Below are 25,865 nucleotides of genomic sequence, written 5' to 3' on the forward strand. Positions count from 1 at the left end.
GGAAACTGTGGAGTGACGTGCAAATGTTTTACTGAACAGTGCTTGGAAGGTGTGCTGCGTTGTGCAAATAATTTACTGAACAGATGCTTAGTTTTGGAAAATGTTCCGTTTAAAAGAGGGAGAGATTATTTCAAAATATACCATGAACGTAAACTTTGGCATTCGATAATATAGTGACACCTCAGTGCATTACTTCCAAGCCTATTATTTTGAAAAGATACGAGATTTAAAGAGACAACTCAGTTCGTTAAATATGCAAACTATTTGTCATAGTTGAAGTTTATTGCGTTTGGAATATACGCTTTATTTGAAGAGTGGTCCTCGCCTGAAGCCACTGAAGCTTTGAGGGGGGCAATACCTTGTCCTCCAAATGGCAAAACACGTGCTAGTTTCTTCTTTTTCTTCTCCAGATATCTCGCTCCAATTTAAATAACCAAAATTTAAAGTATGCTATTGTAAAAATCAGGTCAAACATCTTTGGTTCAATTTATTGACATACCAAAAAGCACTCTCCTAGACTTAGTAGGAAGTCTAAAAGCATCTTCATAGGAAGTGGAAGAAATAAACTCCTTGGTGGCGGAACTTGTAAAGATAGAAAGGTTTTTGCTCAAACGATGCGCAGATTTTGTATCCTCTTTACCGGTTATGTTGGTAATCATGTTTGTCTGAATATGTCTTCCGTATTTTCAACGGTCAGTGACAAAGTCTCCGTCCCTAACACGCTATTCCCGTTAGACGTCAAGCACAATCTTCAATCCTCTAATTTATTGCTAGTTTTAACTTTTTTTCTCTTAATGGAAGTTTAACGTTGGGCCTGCTTATTTGTGCTAAGTTTGGCAGGATCATGAAAATGGGAACACTACTTCAATGAATATTAGATTTTACTTCGAAAAGTCAGCATTTTATGCAATATACTGGAAAAGTAAAATATGAAGTCAAGTTTTAAGCGAGAAAATGCTATATGCCACCTACAGAGCAATGGAACAACATTAGGACGTTAACTTGCATGCATTACAGCACCATAAGTTACGATCTTGTGCGTGGAACAAGATGTCTAGTGAAATAGTACCACAGTCTGCCCTTCCAATTATACAAAATGCTACATTTCCAACAAAAAAAAAATGCAGAACAAGATTCTAAATGGCGATCTTTTCATTGTCAATATGTACAGTCTATTAAGTTTCAATGCCCACAGTTCAAAATGGCACAGGAAAAGTCACACCCATGCTGCCTGCCGTGAAATCCCAAGAGATTGGCCCATTTTTGCTTTCATGCTCTTTGATCATTGACATGATTTGGAACTTCTGCTTGGCTGTCCAAGGGCATATATTGCGCCATGATTGCTCTAATTTCGGAATCCATGTATTGCTGCAAAACCACCAATAAAAATACCACTAAATTTTTATCCTATAAAACTGAATAAATTTAAATTACAAATGAATCATGACGGCAACTCAGCACGCTCTAATGCTACAGAATTTCAGCATTAAGCATCCAATAACACCACCAAAATGAGAGAAAGCAGAAGAGCTTACCCTTATTCTGTACTTGTACACAAGGAATGCCCCACCAGCAATCATAACTACGCCAAGTAAAATCAACCAAAAAGCAGCCCAAGTAGATCTTCCCTGACTGCCAGTTTTACCTGTAGGTAATCCAGTAGAGGACATGAAAACAAGCCTTTATAACAAACATATGCAAATGTAGGAGCAAGTAAAAAGTCTTGCATATTCAACTCACTTATGCAGGTATCGTGGTCCCTCATATACAGAAGATCTCCACTACAACTGCAGTCATAGCTTCCCCACGTATTCTTGCAGCTACATTCAGGGCACTGACAAGCCTTCTTCTCTTTGCATTCATCAATATCTGTAAAGATGAAACATAAGTTCAGTTTCACTTGTTATGTGGAAAACAATCACTAGGTATGTATCATCAAGTTCGCAATACTTGTTCAAACCCACAGATTATCTTAAGTTCAGCTACTTAACTGGTGACAAAAAGTAACAGTTTATCTAAGTATAGAAGCCAACATTTCACTAATTCACTTACTGAGACTGTAATATGTTTCTCCTATAAAACAAACTGACAGGACATTACATCCCATCATGAAAAATGGAGGAAAATAATTTTGGCCAAGGTTCCAGGATAAAGTAAACCATTGATTGCAATTTAACATTTCACACAGATTTATAGAAGACATTCAGAATGTTCATATACAGTCACAAATAAAACTATTCAAAACAGAATCCAGGATTCTATTTGTGGTCCGTTATGTATATAGTATTTCCAAGCTGATCAATATAATTCAATAAGAGGGGTACAGGGAAAAAAAGTAAGAGATAAAATAATACAAGTATCCCTCACCTTCACAATTTTTTACACCATCACCTCTAAACCCTGTGGGACACTGGCATTTGACTCCTCCATTATCCTGTCTCCATAACAATTATGCAATAATTCCGTTTCTAATATGGGGTTTACAATCCAATAGAACTTCAACCATCAAAAGAAAATTTTTGTTGGAGATTAAAAAAGTTGAGTGGAGTTGGGTCCAGAAACTTAATAGTTACTAACCAAACAAGCAGAAAATGCATGTCCATTCCGGGTATCATGCCAACAGCCTCCATTGTTTATCTTGCAACGCCCAAGTCCACTTGCTGCAGAACCCAGAAGAAAGTAGTTATATCAATTAAAATGCTTGTGGGGAGTAAAAAAAGAATTGCAGATGTCCCACAACAAAGGATCATCACATCCGGCTCCACACAGCATAGAAGTGAAGGCAATAAACATGGAACACTAACAGTAAACACTCTTGAAAGTAAATTATGCAGACAGAAAAGTGAAACTTAAAGCCTTTTAACCTTCACAAGTCATATAGCCATCTCCTTTGAATTGTACACCATCAACGAGAGGGCATTCACATACTCTCCCACGGAATGTATCCTGAGCATATACACACATGTAAGAAAATAAAAAAACTATAAGCTCACATTGCTCTTTTATTAGCTAGTTATTTCACAGAGATAAATACCTTGCAAGCAGTGATGTTAGCTGCTTTATCCTGCCAGCAACCACCATTGTTTGTCAAGCACTCATTTGTCTCCACATCTGCCCCATAAAGTATGCCAGTCAGAAAGAATCAGGTCACAAAGTATATTTTCCTTGTATGAATAAAAAAAAAGTAAACACTTGCCACTGCTCAAGCAAACAGTTGGTTCAGTAGTTTCCTCAAACCCAGAACATATAGCCTTTAGAACAGCACCTTTCTCCAATTTTCCTGGAAAGATTCTGTTTAGAATTGGAACTCCAGATGACTACCTATCACAAGAGCATAGAGTACAAACCTCGATATTGTCGATTATTGACAACAAGAGTAGGCAATATGGTAACATCACCTCGCGATCCCTTTCCAATCTACCAAAACTAATATTGTTAAACATCTATATATTACTGCACTGATGCAATGAATGAATTAATAGCAATTATAAAGTACAATACTTGGGCATCTTGCTCTTCTTTTAAAACAGGATTATCAGTATCGGCATCTGGATCTCCCATGCACTTTTCAATCTTTTCGATATTAAGGCCTGCAAATATTGAAGAAACGCAATAGTAAAGTCATTATCACCCCCTGTAAGATAAAAATAAGATGCGATGGTGATTTAATTTACCCAGTGATTTAATAACAGCATTTGCACATTCCTTATTGTACTTGTTGTCCTTCATGGGGCATCTAATTTGAAAATCAGTGACATAATCCCACCACACCCAAGGCTTTTGAGTTTCATTTGCCACCTTGAAAACACATAACTGCCTTAAATTTTCAACAACGACATCTTTGCCATCATAACCTGTGGAGAAGTCTTGCTCAGGATCGGGAGCGCAATATCTACCATGATTTATGCACTGAGACTTGCACTGCTTGCTCAATGTGAATGCATGAGGACAGTACCAAGTTATATAGTGGGGTGTAAACTGGGTGTAACCGCCTTTGTCTAGAATCTGTGCAGCACCCTTGAAATCCTTGACAAATTGCATGAGCATATCACACTTAAGACCACACTCATCATTGCTGTTGGTCCACAACTCATACTCGACGCGATCATCTGGGTGAGGAACAGCCTCTCGCCAATCGAGGTTTACGTTGACCATATCGCCAACAATAATGGCATCCTTTAGTTTTTGAGCAAAACTTTTTCCAACAAGAGCAGAGGGTATAGTAATGTTCTCAACGTACTTGGCAGAAGAGCCATCCTCTTCAGGGGTGTCCATAGTAATTAAGGGCTCCTCAACATCATCGGCAACAAGAACAGCAGAAGCACCAGCCTTCTGGGCATTCCAGACCTTCAAAGCAAAGAAGCAACCTGCCTCCACACAATAAATAAGAAAATAGTAATTGGGAGAAAAGAAAAATAGAAAAAGTAGAAATGTTACTTCCGCGATCGAGTAGAACAATGGTGGGAAGAGCACCGGGGGATGATTTGAAGGAAATCCCAAAGTCATCAAACTCTTTGCAACCTTTTTTGTTATCCTTAGGGTAAAGGACGTTCCCTGCCATGCTACCACCGTATTGAGGTATTCCGAAGTTGCCAATGGCACTGTCGTGTGTCCCTCTTATTTTCTCCGGCGATGTCACTCTCAGGCTGTTCTTCTCCACCACGAATCGACCCATTATTGACACAGGCACCAACACTAACCCCACAAACCACAAACTCATCAACCATCTCCAAACCTTCATTTTTTCGAATCTCTCTCACAAAAGCAAAATCATCGTCTCTACTCACTTCTCACTGCTCTTCATTTCAATGCTTTCTCAACCGATAATCAACCTTTTTTCATTTCACTATTACTTTACTATTATTACCATAACCAAATATAAAATCATTTTTATTCAACCCATGCTTTTTTCGTTTAATATATACAAATATTCATAAATTAATCACATTTTACCCGAAGAATAAATTTATTTCTGGTTCACAATTGACATGCGTCAGAATATAATCCATAATAAAGCAAATGGTTATTTGCAAAATAATAATGGTAAAGTTATTTTTTACTTTTTATGAAAAACAAAAGAGATTCCTAAAGTAGTAGCCAAGCATTAAAAGGATGCCAAAATCAAATACAGAAACAAAAAGGTTGTCGCATATATTTTTTTTTTGGGATAAACTTGGACAAAACTTTATATCATTACCATCAAATTCTTAAATTAAATAATATGCAAATGCTCATTTCAAATTTTATAACATATGTTTGATAAAATTATTTACTATTAAAAAGATTATCATATGTCATCGTTTAAATAAAAATATGATCATATATCTTTTTTTAGTAATCAGTAGTTACATCACTTACATGACGAGTCCCTATTCCACTGATGCCCAAAAGTTTAATACCCACTCCCACTCTACAATTGATGCATGACAACAAATAACCAACCAAAATTGGATATTTTGTCTCTCGCCAAATATTTAAATTTAAAAATGTTTTTACTTATTTATTACAAACATTACATTTTTTTATACCTGTAAATAGTTGGTTAAATTAAACATCATATAATTATTTGGATAAATATCATAAACTGAATATTAATATATTAATACAGGTAAAGATATTACCACTCCTCAAGAAGTAAAAAGTTTACACTTTGCAGCTAGTAGAGATAGAAAGAGAAGAAAAATAAAATGATAAATGTGATAAAAAAAGAAGAAGAAAGATAAAACAATAGAAATTAGATATAAAAATTTAAGATTATTCTTAGAATATCATTCAGTAAGAAAATGATAAGGAGATATTATTTAAAATGAACATTTTATTACTCTAAAAGATGAATAAAGAAATATTTTATAACCTTTTTGCCCACGCATACTTCCTCTTTCTACAACCAAATCCGAAGATTATTATATCAAACAAGAGGTTACTAACTTCATGTTTTTTAAATATTTTTAGATAAGCTTTGAAAAATGTTTTTAACACAACAAATTATAAGATGATTTGACAAGTTTATAATTTTCTTTATGTTGGAAATCTTAACTAATCATTATAAAAACTTAATTTTAAAGTATTAAAAATACAAGAAAAAAACGTTTCTCAATAGCAGAGGCGAAAAAAAAGGAGTAGCGCGAATGATACGTTGCAGCCAGTAGCAATTTGACGAGTGCAATCAGTGACTCACTCCGACCAATCGTAGGCAGACATAAGTTTTCGTCTGTCTTCTTATGGAGGATTTTTGTGCTGCGTATATTAGCTTATTAATTTTATAACTCTTATTAACAAAAAAAATATATTAACTCTTTCTGTATAAGATAAATTTAATTATTGGTTTTATAAAATAAATATATTTCCTGAATTTATCAGTCACTAATTATATTTCTTGAATTTTGAAATCGATAACAGTAATATAAAAAAATTTCGTCATTACATTTAATATATATTTATACTAGTTTATTTTGGAATTAAACTAATTCTTAATAACAATTATAAAAAATTAAAATCAAATATTTTTTATAAAATAAAAAAAATTGATATCAGTTTAATAAGAAATTCAATCATATATATATATATATATATATATATATATATATATATATATATATATATATATATATATATATATATATATATAAAGAGAGAGGTACGTGCATTAATCACGTGGTTCTATCTATCCATATCAGATTAATAAGAAAATCTATCCATATCTGTACCATAAGTGGTCCCCAAAATCAATGGGTCTAGGAGCGTGAAAAGGATTCGGGCTAGGGATGAAATGAGGTAGCATAAGTATAACGAGTATTTGTATTTAAGAAAAATATTTATATTTAGATTCAAATCTATGTGAATTACAATGCCAATATTTTTATTTGCTTGGGTATTTATATTTTTATATTCAATCTTATTATTAATATTTTAGTTCATTTAAGGTTTAATTGCATTGTTGTTCTTTTAATTTTTTTGTCCTATGTCATATATCACGGGTATTCTTAGACCACTGTCTTAATCCATTGAATTTCGTTCCTTTAATTTTGATTGTCCGTAATTTTAGGTTTTATAATATATTTTAAAAAAATTATGTCTTTCTATTTTTAAAATAGAGTAAATATAGTATTTTATGTTACTTTTTAATTTAAATATCTTAAATTATTAAAATTTTCAAATATTTGGGAGCTTATGATATCATTGAGATATAAATAATTTTATAATTTAACAGTAAAACATTTTGTGGAGACTTAATAAAATTTAAAGCATTTTATAAGATACCATATTAGAATTTGAAAAGGAGAAATTTTGATTTTTTAAATTTAATTTCAGTACATTTTAAGTATAAATGTTTTTATACTATTAATGAATTGGAAACTAATAAAGTATAATTTTATAAAATTAATGATTTTATTCATATAAAAATTTATAATTAAATGACTATAAAAAACTTAAAAAGTCATTTTATATTATCAGTATATTTTTATTTTAATGTAGTACTTTATTTGGTACTTTATCTTTTATGTTTAAAAGTATACAAAGTGTATTCCTCCACTATTTATTTGATAACAATAATGTTTAGTACATCATTTACTATTAGCTATAAATATAAAATCTCTCTTATGTCCCTTAAATTAAGAATTAGGATTTGATTCTGTTGCATTTAGATTTACAAGGATGAAGGTGAAATCAGGTTCTCCGGAAATTTTTGAAATACAATTTTACACTTTTCTTTTGTCAATGAAAAATATTTCCATTTCATTAAAAGCCGGTACAAGAAGAGGAATTTGTGTTATTAATGTTGACCTAATGATAAGAGGATTTGAATAATTTGTATTAAGTCTTAAATCCAAACGTCACAACTGCTATTATAAAAGAAATTGTAATTAACTTTTGGCTTGAAACTTATAAGAATAGCTATTCGTCTCGTAGGTTGCTGGAATTTGTTAATGGACTGTGGATTGTGAATTTCCATTGTTGTTTGGCATTTGTTTTGATTCTTTGATGGGCTAGTAGAACTCCAAAAACTTGTAAACTTTTGTTCACATAATTACTTTACCAACCGTGTTTTAAAATGTGTTTAATCTCATGCCGTTGAATTGAACTCGCCCTTATTGTTAAACCAGTTCAAATGCGATTGAAAGTTGATGTTTGATAATAAGCAAAGCAAAAATGCAAAATAATCCTCTTAATTCGCTAGAAGAAGGGTTTGAACCTTCGACCTTGTGGTTAACAGCCACACGCTCTAACCAACTGAGCTACTCCAGCTGTTGAAATTTTTTTCATCTGAAATAATTTTCTTAATCTCAACTGCTATCGTATCATTATGATTACATTTCACCAATAAAGTAGGAAATTGAAATGGTACGAGAAAAGTGATATCACATTTAGGCAACTGAAAGCTACTAAAAATTTTATTTTCTTTTCTAACTTAAATATCAAACTGTTTTAAATATTTTCTTTTTCATTTATCATAACAATATTAAATATTTATAATTATCCGAATGAAGAAAAAAAAATGTGGATCCACTATACTGATAATTTTGATAAAGTTATACAGATGCAGTTGCAGTACATGGGTGAAGTCAGCATTTGAACGAGCATGACGCTTCATCTCATAGCATATGATTGAATCAGAATAGCATCAGTAAGTGTAACTAATGCAGTAAAGTCAGAATCTGAGATTCATGGGTGATTATGTGTGGAGAAAGGAGATACTTCATACTAGAGAATGATGATCACAGTGTCAACCCTGTCTTGACCATTTCCTTTAACAGAGATGTTTCAACTGCCCCCCAACCCAGCCTGCTATAATTGCCAAACGTAGTACAAGACCAGAGTAGGGATTGTATGATATATATATATATATATATATATATATATATATATATATATATTCATATGTAACTCAAATAGCCATTACCAACGAAAACCATCTCTTACAAGACATGGAACAAACAGCAAAGCCTAAAGCATTCATCATCATCCTAAACCATATTATTTGCCAAGTGCATTCATCATCATCCTAGACGTAGTTCATCTGCTATTTACTATCAAACTTCTTTTTTCTTTTCTGGCTTAAATTCAATGGATAATCCTTCTGAATTTCAAAATCATTTTTCAGGTCAGTATTGCCCCTGAAACATATCCGAGGAGCTTGAAGCTACGTACAGAAAGGAAAGCAAATCCAAGGTTAGGTTCATTTCCAGCAACATGTCAACCAAAGTGCAACCAATGCAAGCCTTGTGTGCCAGTCGAGGTGACTATCAAAACAATGGCAGAGGAAGAGAACGAGTACTATCCCATAGCGTGGATGTGTACGTGCCAGAGCAACATTTTTTCACCTTAGGCAATCTATGTCTACCTAGCTTGCTGGTTAGTTCACTTGAGTTACTTTACCAACTTTAATATCTAAACTAGTTTTCCTTCAAGAAACTTTAGCAATACATTAATTTCAATTTATAACTAGCAAGATAAGATCGCACATCCTATATATATATATTTGATCTTAGTCAAAAGCCAAAAGGCTGGGGTTTCTATCGCAAACATTTCTTACGTTAACAGATATGAAATGCAACTTGGAACTTGACATATATAGGCGATGCTTTTTGTGGGTCTATCTGTTTGGGTTAGGAAAAGATAGAATTGTATACATTATTATTATTATGTCATTCATTCACGGGTCAATGTAATAGAGCGGTCAAACTATAAACATGTACATTGATTAATCTATGTTAAAGAATAGCCAACCTCTTGGCTTTTGTTATGAGAAGTTCAATTATTTCAAATTCGATCTACTGTGTACGACTATTATATTATTATGGAATAAAAGAAAAGACTGCCTGTTTGAATTCATGCTAATAATCTAAAATCATGTTGAAATGCTACTAAATGCATTTTTAAATAAATATTCACATACTTGATTGAATTGATATTGAATTTAAAATTAATTTTGAGTTATGCTAAATTTTATTGCTAGTTCGTTTTTAGAACATTCTAACAAATTATTTTATTTAAAATCAATTTTCGGAAACACTGTCCAAAATCAATTTTCAGGATGTTTTGTGCTTGGATGGGGATTCAAGAGGTACCAACGTAGTTGGGATTATTTTAATTTCCATCCTGCAGGTTTCATCCATTTTGCTTAAAAAAAAGTACATATGAAAAGAGAAAACACGTTAGTTCGTGGAAACTTAGAAAACCCACGTTTTTGTTAATATAATTACAGAAAAAGTTGCAGCCTTGCAGGACTTGGCCCTGTGGTTGTTTCTTTCAAACATTTGCTTTAGGAAGTGGCGATGAGCTGTTGAGCATAATTTTACCATGCACCATATATATTCAAAGGACCTACCGAAATATTTTTCACCCCTGTCCAATTGCCAATTTATAATACCATTTTCCAGTTATCAATTTGAATTTACACAAAGACCCCTCAACCGTTAACACAATTGGAGGCAAATTATTTAGCAACATGCACTTATCAGCTTTATATATTCAGTAAACCATTATTTACACTTTCTTTCATTTTTAATTTCAAGATATGATGTGTGTGAGTGTGAATCCACTTTATACAGCTTAAAATTGCAAATCTAAATAATTATATTAATGTATATTATATTAAATTATGATATTATTATTACTATTCTAGTCTAGTATAGTATTGGGGGAAGGAGTTGCATGTCATTTTACATAAACAAGCCATCCATGGAAGATGTTTAGCAGTATAAATAGGCTATAACAAAAGCAAACATTATTAGTTGAAGGAAGGGGGTTGCGATCGATTTGTGAGAGGAAGATATTAAGCAATGGAAGGTTTGATTCCGTACATTATTGCTGCGATAAGGAAGCAAAAGCCTGGGCACATGAAGAGCAAGAGTTTGTCCCATTCACATTCAAATAGCTCAGAACGCAGTTACCATTTGCTATTGGGATCCGATTCCTCTGAGTTCTTGGAGTTGGTCAGCTCCACTGCCAATAACCTTCGTAATCGTAAATCATGATACCTTCAATTCAAACAACCACATCAGTGGATCGGAAAATGTTTTTTTTTTTTTCAATTACTATTTTAGTCATTCATTTGTTGATAAATTAAAGCAATTGTATAAATACCTTATTAGATTTCTAATTTCTGTTAGCTGTGCTGCTTGAATACTGAATAAAAACATGTCTCCATTTTATAACTTTCCTATTCGAATTAATTTATAAAGGTCTGGTGCTGCATGCGACTTTGTAAAAATGAAACAAGGGTGAATAATTGATTAGATAAGTGATTTTTGGGAACAAATTATGCGTTTTTGGGATTTGTTTATTCATTGATTTGCAATGTATATAGACTAATTTATAATATTCAAAAAGCTGAAAACTAACATAGCTAAGTTTATCTCTTAATCTATCTATAAAGAAGTTACAAAATTCAAAAACTAACATACATGCAAAATTCAAAAACTAACAAGTTTATTTATAATTCTAAAATTAAAATAATAGATCTGTAGATCTAAATATAAAAGTTATTAACACTAGTTAGTCATCAGAATGCATATAAGAAGGAACAATAAGGCCTCATTAAATTTTTTCACAAATAAAATGACAATCAATCTCAATGTGTTTAGTATATTCATGAAACACTAGATTTTCATAATAGAACCTTGATTGTCACAATGAATTGGTATTTGTTGTGGATGGACAATACCAAGATCAACAATGACAAATTTTAACCATTGCAACTCATAAGTAAGGGCTGCAAGGGAACAATATTCTGCTTCGACAGAAGAACGAGAAACTTTTGATTGTTTCTTGGATTTCTAAGAGATATGACTTGAACCCAACATGGTAAAATAATCAGTGCTAGATCAACGACTGATAGGATAATCAGCCCAATCTGAGTTAGCATATCCAACTAAACTAATAAGACTGGATGTAGAGAGAAATAAAACTTTAACAACACTATCTTTAAGGTAACAAAGAACACATTCACATTTTGCTACATCAAGATGGGAAGAGCATGGAGATTCCATTAATTGACTAAGTATTTACAAAATATTGAATATCAGGTGACTGTAAGATATAAAAGGGGTCCAACAAGTCCACGATTAGTAATCAGATCGGGAAAAGGAGTACCATCATTTGGTTTAAAACGAAGATGTTGCTCCATAGGAAAATTTGATGGTCTAAAACTAGTCATACCAACATTATGTCAAGGGTATATTTATTTTGACATAAAAATGTCCTTTTTTTTTAGATCGAGGGACTTCAAGGGTAAGATCTTTGATTGTAAATGACTGAGCAATGAGTTGTTTGATGTCAGAAATGGCATCATCATTATTGTTGGTGATGATTATATCATCGACATAAACAAGAATAGATATCTAATTGCAAATATAAGTAAATAGACTATAATAAAAAATGGATTGGCAAAAACCCCTTTGAATGAGAGTGGTTGAAAAATTGGAAAACCATTGACGAGAAGCTTGTTTAAAACTGTAAATTGATTCATACAATTTGCATACACAAGCCTCCCCCTTACAAGAAAATCCAAGAGGTAGCTTCATATATACTTCTTCATTGAGATCACCTTGGAGAAAAACATTGTTGACATCAAGTTGGTGCAATGACCAATTTTTAATGGCAACAATGGAGAGGAAAAGGCAAATTGTGGCCAATTTTGCTATAAGTGTAAAAGTATCATGATAATCTATACCTTTAACTTAAGTATATTCATTTGTAACTAAACGAGTCTTATATCTCTCAATGGAACTATCGGCTCGATATTTGATCTTATAGACCCATTTACAATCAATTGGAGATTTTCTTTCAGGGAAGGACCACAAAGACCAAGTGTTGTTTGATTCAATGGCCTAGATTTCTTTAGCCTAACATCACACCATTCAATTGATTTCATGGCTTGAGAAAAGGATTTTGGTCTTTGGTTTTCAATGATATTGATGAGAAAGGCTCAATGAAAGACTCTTAGATTTGATAGGCAAAAGTGGTTTGCCAGTGGAAAATTTGTTCAGAAAGTCATGTATTTGGTAGCAAGTAGCAAAGGTATGGCCATGCTTTTTGTAATGTTCACAATATGGACGTGGACGCTTTCGAAGATGATGAAATGATGGCTTAGAATCCTGAAGCACAGTCAATGGGAGGAGTTGATTGAACATTGATTTCTTGTTGTTTTTCTTCTTAATGGACTAGATTGTAGATACGCTGAATTGAAGGAATGATTCCATCAAAAGAATCTAACTACAAATAATAGAGAAGCAATCATGAAGTCCTTGAAGGAACTTCATGGCACGATCTTGATTTTGTTGATCAATATTGTTTTTAGCATTGCCATAAATGCATGGAGAGATGGAAGCAATGGAATTGAGTTCATCCCATAGAGATTAGTTGTGTGAAATATAAACAAGCATACGTGTCTTTTTACTTTAGAGCAAAAATAGATTGTTTCAATTGATAGATTTTAGGAGCATTTGATTAAAGTTGTCCAGATTTGTGTAGTGATTTCAAGTACAAAATACTTGGACAAATATCAGGAGAGACAATTAAAAATCCAACTTGCAACCAAGTCATTACAACATTGCCAAGTATGAATTTTTTCTTTCTACTTTGGACTTGGGAGGAACCCATCAACAAACTCAAGTTTATTTTTTTTTACGAAGTGCCATTGTGACAACACGATTCCATGAACCATAATTATCCCTTGTCAATAAGGGTGTAACGAGAATAGTCGAAGGGTTATATGAGTGATGAATTATATAGGAATTTGTATCCATGGGTGTGATTGAATTGGGAGAAAAAAAATTTAAAAGCCATGGTGAAAAAACCTAAAATTCACCGATATCATGTACAAATGAAACAAGGATGAAGAATTGATTAGTGAACTTCATTGTTTATTCATTAATTTTCTATGTATACATAGACTAATTTACAAGATTCAAAAAATTGAGAACTAACGGATCAAAGTTTATATGCTAATCTATCTACAAAGAAGTTACAAAATTCAAAAACTAACAATAATCTTAAAAACTAACATATTTGTAAAATTAAAAGTTAACAATAATATTAAAAATTAACATATATGTAAAATTAAAAAATTAACAAAGTTATTTTTAATTCTAAAATTAAAATAATAGATATGCATATCTAAATCTAAAAATTACAAACGATTTAAATTTAAAACTTGACCTCCTTAATATGGGAATTCAAGAGATCTAAATTGGATATCATGTCATGGATGTAACTAGCCAAAAACATGGATGAGGGAGGGTTAGAGACCTCGCGGTTTTGTCCACTCAGCATTGTGACTGCTACAGGAGTCATGATCAGACGTTTCAAATTCGTGTCCTTTTTTTTCCTGCTATACCATGTACTAATTGGATTTTTTTTTCTTTTCATGAGACTATAACTCAGAAATTTTAATATCTATTTTTCATATTTTGCATATAAAAAATATATTCACTTCTAATTTGATAATTTAAAACAAGCAAACAAATGATATATCGACATAAATTTAATTTTAATCTAAATATGTACAATTTAATTTAAATAAATAAAAATATGAATAATTTGACATTAAAAAATAAATGTATTTAAGAATTCAGCAAAAATAAATAAAATTTAAAAATACAAATAATCAGTGTTTGAAACGAAAAAAAAATTGAATGAAGAACTTTAAAGAAACTAGTTTAAAAATTGATAAAAATAAATAAATTAAAAAATAAAATAAATATTAAGTTAAATAATAATAATAAAGCCTTAGATTATAAGGAGAGTATAAAATATAATAAAACTATTTTTTATGGTGATGGCCGAAGATTATAATATAAAAGTAAAAATTAAAATAGAAAAAAGAACTATACATCAATAATATAAAATTTAAAAATAAATTTATAGTGTCATTTAAACATGATAATTATGTTGATTTTATAATAACCATCTTAAAATTAAAATATAAAATTATTTTAAAGTCAATTAAAAATGTGATTTATATGTTTGAAAATTTAAAGAATGGTTGTTATTTAAAAGAATTTTGGAAATATAATTATGGTGTTGAGAAGAAAGAGAGAGAGAGGGAGAGGGCATGGGAATCCGATCGGTATTCGATGGCGGCGAGCTGAGAAGGGAAGTGGAGAAAAGTGGAATTGACCCAAAATTCATTCCAAAGATATGGAAGCATATCCTCATCTCTGCCAAAGATGAAGATTGGGATTGGGAGAAACAAGTTCCCTCCTTGCCCTCTTCGGCCTACTCTCTCCTTCGTTCCAACTTCAAAACCCCTCTCTCTTCCTCTATTCACTCCGTTTTCCACTCTGCCGACAACCTCACCACCAAGCTCCTCATCCAGCTCCACCACAATCATGGACCTTTCGTCGAGGCTGTCATTATGAGGTACGATACTCGTTTGGGCAAATATGCCGGCCAACCTCGCCCCGGTGGTCTCAGAGCTACTTTGTGTATTTCTTCTCAGGTAACCATATCTTTCTTTTCTTTTCTTTTCTTTTCTTTTCTTTTTCTATTGCTAACGCTTCCTTTTCTCTTCTGCAGGTTGGATGCAAAATGGGTTGCAATTTCTGTGCCACTGGATCCATGGGATTCAAAAACAACCTATCATCCGGTGAAATTGTGGAACAGCTCGTTCATGCCTCTACCTTCTCACAAATCCGTAATGTTGTCTTCATGGGCATGGGAGAGCCTCTCAACAACTATTCTGCTGTGGTAGAAGCCGTTCGCATCATGACTGGGTTGCCATTTCAATTGTCATCCAAAAGGATTACCATCTCAACGGTATAAACATAAACACACAAATTTATGATAGCCGTTTTTGAGTAAAATCTTAGAATCTGTTTGTTACATTTCTCTAATAGGTTGGCATCATTCATGCTATCAACAAGCTTCATGATGACCTGCCTGGTTTGAACTTGGCTGTCTCACTGCATGCGCCGGCCCAAGACATCCGTTGCCAGATAATGCCTGCTGCTCGTGCTTTTCCTTTGGGAAAACTCATGGATTCACTGCAAGTCTATCAAAGGAAAAGGTCATTCATACTTTCTCTCAACAATTTCTCTCATTTTTTTAAGCCATTAATATTAATATTTCATCCTTAATTATAGTCTGCAGAAAATATTTATTGAATACATAATGCTTGATGGGGTGAACGACGAAGAGCACCATGCCCACCTATTGGGAAAACTGTTGGAGACATTTCAAGTGGTAAATACTCAACTGCTTCTTCCTTTCTCTATTCAATATTCAATGTCTCTACCAAACATTTATGCTCTGCCCCCATAATTCCAATGCCACTCTTCTACTCTAATAAAATGTAGGCAATCGTGAATGAATAGTGTTGTTTCTCGATAATTCAGTGACTCTCAGGAAAATGTTCTTAAAACTTGATCGTCATTCTCTGCTCAGTTACACAATGCTGTTAAGTACTAACATTTTGCATATGGTCTGAATTTTGAAACAGGTTGTGAACTTAATACCTTTCAACTCTATTGGTACCTTGAGTCAATTCAAACCTACCAGTGAGCAGAAAGTCTCAAATTTTCAGAAAATTCTTAGGGGTACCTATAATATTCGAACAACAGTTCGGAAGCAGATGGGTCAGGACATAAGTGGTGCTTGTGGACAATTGCTGGTGAACATATCTGACAAGTCCCTTGGCACTGCAGTTCCCCTAACGGACATAGAAGATATTGTTATCTGATATCAATAGCTTCAATTTAATTCTTGCCCTCAATTTTAATTTCGTTTCCTAGTTTTTCTATTGTTTTTATGTTTGGTTCTACAGAAATTAGAAGTAGAACTGTAGAAGACAAGGTGCACTGGCTGAAATGCAACCAAAATGCTTTATATGAATGTGTGATGATCTTTTAGATTTTGATAAAATTGAATTTCAAAGAATTGAAGAAAAAAAAATCATTTGTGAGAATATTTTAAAAGTTTAGAAGAATTGATTTTGTATAAAGCTTAGATTTCACCTGATAGATAAAATATCCTTGTTAAAGAAATTTGTGAGTGCTGTTGGTTAGGATCCATTTGCAGGGTACGACTCCGAGTAAAGTAAAAACAAATTACTTTTGAAGGGTAAATATATGTAGCTTTTAAAAATTCAGTGAATCTCATGTCTACAACAATTGTAAAAGAATGTTAGTAATAAACTTTCTAACATATTCTTTTTAATACATTTTATTATTTTTGAAAATTATATAAAAAAACTCATTAAATGAGAATGAAAATTATTAAAATTTGTAATTTTCAACTAACAGTTACAACTGATGGTGAAGTGTGTTAATGTATTGGAAAGAACGTGTCATAGAATGTGTTGTACGCATTTCTCATAATTAAATTCACCTTAAAGTTAAAAAATCTACTTTCACATATGTGATGTCCATAACCGGCGATCATGCAATTGAGACACTCTTTTCCAATTCAGCTAAACCACCGTAATAGTGGTGTGTACATAAATTGACCAAAATAAAAATCATAGACATGTAGATACTTTGCGAACTAGAAATTGTCTAAAACAAGCAAAAATGCTTTATTACAATTCCAAATTGCAAATTGCTCTGTGCTCCATTCCAATTTTAAAACCTGCCTGCCTCAATTGAATCTAGTTTGCATCTTCTAAAATTGACAGTTGAAGATGGTGATAGCTTGACACATACACACGTATGATATTATGAAGCCAAGAGTGCTTCCAGCTTCGCAATCTGGCCATCCTCATTCTCTGGAATGGGATCCTTATTTACCTCTTGATACAAATCATGTTTCCACTTCTCAGGACGATAGCCTTGTCTTCCATTAAATTTATCTCTTCCCTTGTAACTGTCATTGCCTCCATACCTTCTTCCCCTCCTAGCTTCACCCTTGTCATCTGCAAAATGCTTCTCAGGTCTATCCAAATGCTGTGGATTGCTGTTTCTTTCCTCCTTCTGGCCTGACTTTACTGCAGCCACATTAGCATCACCTGAATCCGCTACAATCTTCTTCTCTCTAAATGAAGCTCTTTTTCTCGACCTTCCGGTAAAACCATCTCTTCTCTGGAAAGTATTATCATCCAGTTTAGCTTGTGATTTCTCATTTCTCTGCTCTCTACCATGATTTTTCTCTTCCCTTTCATTAATATTAAACCGTTTCTTTGTGTCCTTCCACCGTCCACGCTCTTGAATAAAAACAAATTAATTAGATTATATTCTGTGAACAACTAAGTTATGTGTAATATTTCCACCTTATGGCTCAAAATTATAAAATCAAATAATTTTGTTTGTCAACCACATTTGATAACAAAATGACTAAAACATATTATAACTGAAAAATCATTTTTTCTTGCACAAAATGAAAGGAATATTGTACTTGTATGACTAGAGTCAGTATACAAATCATGCATACACAGGATTCCCACCACAACATGAAGACAAAATACATATCCAAAATAAAAAAAATGGAAACTCACCCTTCCTTTGACCAGAGCTTCGGCCAACCTGCCCAGTGCCACCTTGTTCATTGTGCTGTTATAAAACATGCATAGGCAAGCTTAAGGTGGTTATAGTCACTTGAAGGCATGGTGCTGAACACGAATCCCACTACATCACCCCCAAAAATATAGATTGCATACACCGAATAAAAATCAAGCATGCAAAAAAAATTTAAATCTCTTGTTGAATTAAGACATTTTCTAAAATGCAAGTGACTATAAATACTCCAAGTCCTTACAAATTAGAGGCTATAAGAACTAAGAGCCATTTTCAACAGCGATCAATGGAAAAGAGTTGATACATGCAACTCAACAATCAACTATGCATGCAGTAACTGACTGACCCTCCGAGTAAAGACTAAAGATGATTAATTGTATGCAACCCAAAGAAAATATAATAACTGATCTTAAAACAAAGCTAAGATTTTTCGTTTTGCCAAGCAAGCCGTTAAATTAAAAGGGGGAAAAAACTAATAATAGTGATAAACAATTGGTATGCACAAGACCTGAAAATAAGAGAGAGATGTTGGAAGTTGGATAGGATCATTTGGTTTGTTGTGCTTAGCGAAAAGAGCTTCATTTTGAACATCAGTGCTACTTGACACTCTCTCTCTGTCTTCTTTTCCATATTCATCCCTTCTATATCTCTTGTTGGGGCTACAAATAACGAAGAAAGACAAAATGAAACGAAATTCGGTTATAAACAGAAAAGTTTAGAAGAAAAGAGTGATCTCATCACTCACTCTGAATCGAATCTAGAATGGCATCGCTTGGAATCGGAATCGGAGTGACGACCAGACATTCTGAATCTTAGGTTTGTTTTTTCTTGACTTCACCTCTTTTTATCCGCGCCACGCACTCTGTTTTTCAATATAAATTTAAAATTGGATAAATAATATTTTTTTTAAAGTGTATGACTTTGAGAAATCGGTGTAAAAATGAAAAAACAAAATTTAATTTTGAGAAGTGAGACAAATATATCTCTTCTTTAATTTTTGTTAAAGGTGAAAGTTAATGGTAAATGTTGTTAGATATTTTAGGATGAAAATGATTATTTATTTTTTAAAATGAAGGTGATTATTTTGGTGGAGCAGTATTTTAAATGGATCATAATTCTGAGTCGATTAATCTCGTTTCATAGGTGAAATGTAGATCTTCTATGTCAGACAATAGCTCCCACAACCGTAGGCTGCCAACGGGAATCGACGACATTTCGTAAACTTCAATTCTCCACCAATATCTTTCTCTACTCATGTGGTTTCATCATTTTTTTTTCTTGTTTCTCTTTTCACAATTGATCTTTTCTCTACCTCCAGATGAACTTTTTATTTTGAAGCCATAACAAAAAGTGAATCATATAGATGTGAAAAGAGGTTTCGGAAATGTTGAGGAGAGAAGGGGGTTGGATGGGTTTGTTGAGAATCTTATAACTTTTTTCACATTTTCTTCGCTATAACAGGAATTGGATTTGTGAGTTAAATCGGAAAATAAGAAAGGAAAAAAAAACATTTGATTGTGAATGCATTTAGAATTTAATTACTGTGAAGATTTGTTAATTGTTTTGTGAGAAGCATTGAATTGGTTTTGCCTCCTTCGGAAGTGTCTTATTGCTGGATTGAAGAAACAAATTTAAGATGGTAACGTTGCTATGAGATTGTTTCTTTAGGTTTTGGTGCGATTAGCGGGATATAGAATAAAAAGTTTGGTAGTTTATTTTTCTTTAACGATATTTTTTTATGAAAAACAATTACATCAAAAATTGAAAGCACACATGTCAACTGTTTCGTACATTTCGTGCTATTTGGTTTCTTACCAAATAGCATTGCTCATGTTGAAATAGGTACATAATATTTTCGTGTTGCTTTCAAGTTTTGAAAATACAATTATAATTAGAAATTACTCCCGAACACATATTTTGAATACCATTCTCACAAATTTACTGTGCGTTTAGTTGCATCATGAAATGACAAAAACCACATAAAATACATGGAAAAAAAAATGAAAGTGATAAAGTACTATTCTACTATGATTTTCAAAACTTTACTGAATTCATTTTAAGATGCTAAAACTCTAAACACATATTTATACTCATAAATTTGATCGATTTGATTCGTTAAAAAACATGATACCAAACAGCATAAATATAATTATTTTATTTCACATTTGACATGAAAAGTAATAAAGGAAAAACACAAATAAAATAAAAAAAATAACACAAACTCAATTTTTTATTACTAGGTGAACCATGGGCCTCTTCCCCTCCCTACAACCTCCCCCAATCCATGACCTCCTTTCTCTCGCATTCATCCCTTCCTCTCTTGCACTCCCACCATTTGCACCTCTCATTTTTCTCCTTTCTTCTCTCCAAAGTTGTCTGAAGTCATCTCATTTTTTATTTTTTCTTTTGCTTTTCCCATATCTTAATTTTCATATGTAATTATTTTTAATACATTATGGAAATTAGTTTCCATAATGTAGTTAGCAGTATTTTTAATACATTAGTCACCTAGCAACCAAGAATGCTAGCTGGATACTGGATGTAAAATCTCAGCAAGACGACCATCAATACTCCTGCAACTGTACACTGTTTCAAAAATGCCCATTTTCTTTCATTTTTAACCAGTCTTTTTTGTTAAGGAAATTTTTAACCAGTCTCTTCAATTCAACTTGGAGATAGTGTATAATTTAGATAAATGTTATTTGTACAATTTGTATAACTAAGAAAATTGAGATATAATAATATTGTGAAGAGAAAGACACCCAAAATAATATTGCAATTGTATAAACTATTGTACGAATAATATTATTACTTACGGGACATGTCACGTGAATGAAAATATTAAATACAACCTAAATTACAAGGTTTCATTTTACAACTTAAATTACAAGTAAATGAATTTATTATTTTATACATGTTACAAGGAAAAATAACATGCATATTATACAATAACTAACAAATTGAGTTATTCTGTACATTATAATAAATTGACAGCTTTGATTACTTTTTAACAAAAAAATAATCAATGGGTGTATAACTGCCTTCTTTCTGCGACAACTTTTGCTTCTTGGATTTGCTTTGTCTAGTGACTCCATCCTTCTGACCCTTACTGAATGAGCATGTATTAATCAGATTACGTTAAAGAACTCCTTAAGGAAAAATGACAAGACACACTACTGACACTAGCACTCTGTCAATTCCTATGTTGGAATTGTAAAAGGTAAAGTAAATTGTACACGATAAATATTGTACCTTTGACTCGGAACAGATTTTTGGTGGATACTAGATTCTTCCTTTTGAAGCTTTTCGGCAAGATGAAAATCAGAGTGCTCCAATCTTTCCTCAACAAAACTTGGAGGCAGTTCTATTCCACAAAGTGAACATTTGTAGTCATTCAGCCACAACATTGTCTTCTCCTGACAGCAAGAATCAAGTCTCTCATCCTCCAGGAGATTAGATCCATTCTTCACATTTATGCCTTCAACCTGCCCCAGGTAAGAAGTTGATCCCAGTACTTCTGTAAGTCCACTGTAGTGAGAACTTGTAGCATCATTACTAGATGTTTGCACCTGGTAAATACAGCAGAAAGCATAAATAGAAGCAACAGGAAAATGCTCCTCAATCAATTTCTAAATCCAGTTATATATGGCAAAACAAGTGGGGAGAGAGAGACCTCCTCTACACCATCACTTTTCTGGACAGTGCAGCTTTGGTAGTCTACATCTGACAAATAATTACCGTCAAAAGGATCTCTCCAATCAAGTTGACCTGTCTGCCTACTGTCAATGGACATATCAGTTTCTGCATTACTGACAAAGTCATGATCTGCAACATCTGGAAAAGAACTACAATTTCTATTGACATCTCCCGAAGTAATGAAATTGGTAATGGTCTTCTGTGTAGGATCAGACTTAGCACTACACTTGTCTCCATTGAACTGTGATACTCGAAGGCCTAACAGAATAAAAATATTTGTTATGCTGGCACAGATAAGGCACAGATGAGAACTCTCATAGTCTATCTGTAAACAATAAGCACCTTATCTAGGCCTTGAGCACCGTCTTGATAAATGTCAAGAATAATAAACCTAACAGAAACACATACCTATCAATCTTACTGAAATAGGAAGTTCAGCTTGTAGCAACTTTTTAGCATGCTTCAAAATATCCTCACTTGAGCTGATGTACTTCTGTAATGTCACAGCTCTAGTTCGAACCTATAGGTTGTGCATTTATTAGCACTTGCAAGAAAAGTATAGTCGGACAGTAAATTGTAGGGAGACAATAAAACATCACTAAAGAAACTTGAACAAAAATCAACAAATCATAATATCCTTGTGGTCAAGTACATTGCTCTTCAACAACAACAGGTGACTTTAGTTAAATAAATCATTTTTTTTTTCTTCAATCAAGTTTTATATTCAGAGGTGACAAACCAACTAAACTGTTCTCGACCAGTATTAGGAAAATATTAAGAGAAAACAGTGTCAAGTCATCAATAACTAGTAATACCTCAAAAGAAGCAGTTTTTAGTTTAAGAGTCAATGTTCGCCCAGACAGACCCTCTTTTTGCATGTCAGCTGATAGCATTTCAGCAAGCTCCTCTGCAAACACAAGCTTTGCATGGTTCATATGCTGATGACTGATGGGTAAATATACCGAAAGTCTTATCTAATTCAGAAACTCAGCATGTCATATTCAACTGCTAAACTTTTCAAAAAGCCACACAAGTGCAATGAATTTAAGGCTGCAATCCAAACCAATTGAATCCCAGATATTTGAGTTTCAATAAAGAGGCCGGTACTAGAAATCCCAAGTAATTGACTAGAGCTTATGATGACTACATTGAAAATATGAAATCCAAGAAATATCCTTGAAAGATAAACAATAATATAATAGACAAGACAGATACCCAATTTTTTATGCAACAGCACTTCATCCTTGGTGGCAGAAAATGTTCTTTCACTACTAATACTTTTCCGAAATCTTACTTGGGGAGAATCTGTCTGCCCAAGACCTAAACCTACAGAGCAAAAAAAATCTGCAGCAAATTGACAAAAAGTCACATATTAAAGGAAATCCATAATTAATTTGGTACGGAACATATGATCAAAACACAAATTATGGTCAGAAAACCTAAATTACAAACTTAACAAATAGTAGCTGTACAAAGAAGAAGATAGAATTTTCAAAATAGATGTTAAAACAATAAAAATAAAAAATAAAAAACTTGTACAAAGTTCAGCAGAATTGCCATGTAAACGTAGGAAATCTACAGGGCAGTAAATTTAACTTGCATATTAGTTTTTCGCATTAATAAAGAAAGCAGCAACACCAGAACAGATGGCTAACCTGCTGTTGACTGAGAGAAAAATGCACAAATGTAGCTACTCTTCTCCAGCATCTGCTCACATGTGTTAATTCCAAAAACTCCCTTCAAAATATGTTCAGTGACCTTACCAATGCCCCCAATCTGTTAGTATCATTCATCATTATTAATCACAAAAGCGCCTCTTTTAAGGACAAATGCATATAAAACAGTCATGCAGCCCACATCTAGGAGAAAACCAATAATTTGGAATCAGGAAACCCCAATAATTGATGAAATCAGTATACAATAAACTCAAGCACACCTTTCTGATAGGAAGGGAGGATACAAAGGTCATAACAGCCATACGGTCATTTGGCAAAACATACTGTCCATTTGGCTTGTTTATGTCTGAACAAACCTATATGAGAGTAAAATGTCAATATTATAAAGCCATAGCATGAAATTTCCCAGGAAGATGAAACAATCATTTCATCTCTACTAAAGGGGTTAGTATCTTAAATGTAAAATGATAAGGTGCTTTAAAGCTTCTCCTTCAACAAACGGGCTGATAACATAGCTATGGGGAAAATGTTTGGGAGATAGAACCCAGAACCTTAGCAAGTAAGCGATTTGGTGCCACTCCAGCACTGCATGTGAGACCAGTCTCTTCATAAACCCCAGCTCTGAGTTCTTGGGCAATCTACGTATTCCAAATTTACAAAATCAAGAAATCTAATACATTAAAGGTCTTTCGTTGTAAAATTAATCCAAAGCACGCGCCAACTTACTTCTTCACTTTTGACATTCCTTTCTCTGCAAACTTCAGTTATATCAAGGTATGCTTCATCCAGGCTACCAGCAATGAAATTGGGATCATACCTCCCAAAAACTAACAATAATAAGTTTATATTAAGCTAACATCAGTAATTAAAGGAAAAGTTGCAATACAAAATCAATCACAAACAGCAAGAATACCTTTTCTGGTCAAATCACTGTAGTAAGTATACTTTTTGAAATCTGTTGGGACAAAGATTAATTCTGGACATAGCTTACGTGCAATGAAGCCAGGCATGGCAGCTCGAACCCCAAATTTCCGGGCCTATGTAAAGACCAAATGAGGATCAGGAATTCCATGATTCAGTACATTAAGACCAGATAATACAGAAACAATGTCAAGGTCATAGTGAACCTCATAGTTGGCAGTGGATAACATGGACATGCTCCCAACAGCCATTGGCTTGCCCTTTAATGTAGGGTTACTTAAAGTCTCAACTGCAGCATAGAAAGCATCCATATCTACATGTAACCAAATCCTTGAAAGGTCACGCGAAGCTTCCAGCTCAACAATTCTTCTATCAGCAACCTGTCATGAGGAAAAGTTTTTTACATTCTCTACTTTAGTGTAGTATGAAAATGGGAATTTGGCGGTAAAAAGAGAAACCTTTTGATAATGGGCCAAGTCTTCTTGTGTGAGGTTTGCACACTGAATTCGCAGGTTATCAATTTTCTGCTTAATAAAAGCTTCCTTGCGTTCCTCGTTTTGAAAATATTTGGATCCTTTGCTCATTTCATAAACTACCCTTTGAACTTTCTCCTTGTCAACCAATTCCATTCCTAAAGAACAGAATAGAAATTTTTATTCATTCAATTCACAGAAACCGAAGCGAAAAAGATAATTAAGAAAGAGAAAGACCTGCTTTGGCGGTTGTGTAAACAGTGTGGTAAGATTGCCATGGACGATCGTCTTCGGTTCCCTTTCCCTTCATCATCGCATTCGCACTCCCGTCTAAAACCCGCGCCCCCTTTACAATCATTATTTTCAGCGTAATTCTTTAATTGATTGAAAAATTAAACTCATATCTAATTTTTTTTTTTTTATAATAATTCTCATCCTATTCAACCTATTTCATAAAATCTCGATGACATTTTTATATTCACGTCACGGAGAATTGAAATTTGAAATACTAAGTTAAAATATTTGTATATATTAAATTTTATTAATTCGATTGTTGAATATTTTTATATAGATCAAACATTTGTAATTCTGCAATCTTATAGTAAACATTTACTTATATTTTATAAATATTTATTTGTTAAATTAAA

At 33.0% G+C, this 25,865-nt stretch overlaps 4 protein-coding genes and 1 non-coding gene across 6 annotated transcripts; 1 reads left to right on the forward strand and 4 right to left on the reverse strand.

Moving 5' to 3' along the window:
- Nucleotides 1–989: 989 nt before the first annotated feature.
- LOC100777949 (vacuolar-sorting receptor 1) lies at nt 990–4,887 on the reverse strand. The gene is made up of 12 exons (XM_003537970.5): nt 4,438–4,887; nt 3,675–4,367; nt 3,502–3,590; nt 3,348–3,417; nt 3,197–3,280; nt 3,035–3,111; nt 2,865–2,946; nt 2,578–2,660; nt 2,368–2,434; nt 1,741–1,869; nt 1,536–1,645; nt 990–1,368 (listed from the first exon to the last, which is right to left on the reverse strand). Exons 1-12 carry the CDS (start codon nt 4,739–4,741, stop codon nt 1,270–1,272), a joined length of 1,887 nt encoding a protein of 628 aa, XP_003538018.1. The 5' UTR covers nt 4,742–4,887; the 3' UTR covers nt 990–1,269.
- A 3,286-nt stretch (nt 4,888–8,173) lies between these two features.
- Nucleotides 8,174–8,247, reverse strand: TRNAN-GUU (transfer RNA asparagine (anticodon GUU)). The gene has a single exon. It is a non-coding gene; the product is annotated as a tRNA-Asn (tRNA).
- Nucleotides 8,248–14,996: 6,749 nt separating this feature from the next.
- LOC100804869 (dual-specificity RNA methyltransferase RlmN) lies at nt 14,997–16,830 on the forward strand. The gene is made up of 5 exons (XM_003538021.5): nt 14,997–15,445; nt 15,523–15,762; nt 15,843–16,012; nt 16,089–16,188; nt 16,445–16,830. Exons 1-5 carry the CDS (start codon nt 15,059–15,061, stop codon nt 16,682–16,684), a joined length of 1,137 nt encoding a protein of 378 aa, XP_003538069.1. The 5' UTR covers nt 14,997–15,058; the 3' UTR covers nt 16,685–16,830.
- Nucleotides 16,831–17,338: 508 nt separating this feature from the next.
- Nucleotides 17,339–19,354, reverse strand: LOC100781867 (bcl-2-associated transcription factor 1). The gene is made up of 4 exons (XM_003538060.5): nt 19,198–19,354; nt 18,961–19,111; nt 18,434–18,488; nt 17,339–18,142 (listed from the first exon to the last, which is right to left on the reverse strand). Exons 1-4 carry the CDS (start codon nt 19,254–19,256, stop codon nt 17,658–17,660), a joined length of 750 nt encoding a protein of 249 aa, XP_003538108.1. The 5' UTR covers nt 19,257–19,354; the 3' UTR covers nt 17,339–17,657.
- Nucleotides 19,355–21,298: 1,944 nt separating this feature from the next.
- Nucleotides 21,299–25,594, reverse strand: LOC100816973 (DNA polymerase kappa). Of its 2 annotated transcripts, none has more exons than XM_003538124.4 (14): nt 25,456–25,594; nt 25,204–25,376; nt 24,952–25,125; nt 24,738–24,861; nt 24,551–24,651; nt 24,376–24,462; nt 24,085–24,180; nt 23,804–23,924; nt 23,364–23,492; nt 22,964–23,055; nt 22,557–22,668; nt 22,126–22,406; nt 21,705–22,021; nt 21,299–21,561 (listed from the first exon to the last, which is right to left on the reverse strand). In XM_003538124.4, exons 1-14 carry the CDS (start codon nt 25,574–25,576, stop codon nt 21,453–21,455), a joined length of 2,037 nt encoding a protein of 678 aa, XP_003538172.2. In that variant the 5' UTR covers nt 25,577–25,594; the 3' UTR covers nt 21,299–21,452. The 2 variants fall into 2 exon arrangements, with proteins under 2 accessions (XP_003538172.2, XP_014619196.1); XM_014763710.2 differs by having other exon boundaries at nt 22,126–22,469.
- Nucleotides 25,595–25,865: the final 271 nt, after the last annotated feature.

Source organism: Glycine max, chromosome 11, assembly GCF_000004515.6.
Source record: "Glycine max cultivar Williams 82 chromosome 11, Glycine_max_v4.0, whole genome shotgun sequence".
In the NCBI taxonomy this organism is placed as follows: Eukaryota; Viridiplantae; Streptophyta; class Magnoliopsida; order Fabales; family Fabaceae; genus Glycine; species Glycine max.

Coding starts and splice junctions, on each gene's coding strand:
- LOC100777949 (XM_003537970.5), bottom strand. CDS start 4,741: ATGAAGGTTTGGAGATGGTTGATGAGTTTGTGGTTTGTGGGGTTAGTG. Junction 3,281..3,347: donor CAATAATCGACAATATCGAG/GTTTGTACTCTA, acceptor GAATCTTTCCAG/GAAAATTGGAGAAAGGTGCT. Junction 2,435..2,577: donor ATGCATTTTCTGCTTGTTTG/GTTAGTAACTAT, acceptor TTATGGAGACAG/GATAATGGAGGAGTCAAATG.
- LOC100781867 (XM_003538060.5), bottom strand. CDS start 19,256: ATGTCTGGTCGTCACTCCGATTCCGATTCCAAGCGATGCCATTCTAGA. Junction 19,112..19,197: donor CATTCTAGATTCGATTCAGA/GTGAGTGATGAG, acceptor CGTTATTTGTAG/CCCCAACAAGAGATATAGAA. Junction 18,489..18,960: donor CATCTCTCTCTTATTTTCAG/GTCTTGTGCATA, acceptor GTTTTATAACAG/CACAATGAACAAGGTGGCAC.
- LOC100816973 (XM_014763710.2), bottom strand. CDS start 25,576: ATGATTGTAAAGGGGGCGCGGGTTTTAGACGGGAGTGCGAATGCGATG. Junction 24,463..24,550: donor GGAATGTCAAAAGTGAAGAA/GTAAGTTGGCGC, acceptor TGGAATACGTAG/ATTGCCCAAGAACTCAGAGC. Junction 23,925..24,084: donor CCTCCCTTCCTATCAGAAAG/GTGTGCTTGAGT, acceptor TGATACTAACAG/ATTGGGGGCATTGGTAAGGT.
- LOC100804869 (XM_003538021.5), top strand. CDS start 15,059: ATGGGAATCCGATCGGTATTCGATGGCGGCGAGCTGAGAAGGGAAGTG. Junction 15,763..15,842: donor AAAGGATTACCATCTCAACG/GTATAAACATAA, acceptor TTTCTCTAATAG/GTTGGCATCATTCATGCTAT. Junction 16,013..16,088: donor CAAGTCTATCAAAGGAAAAG/GTCATTCATACT, acceptor CCTTAATTATAG/TCTGCAGAAAATATTTATTG.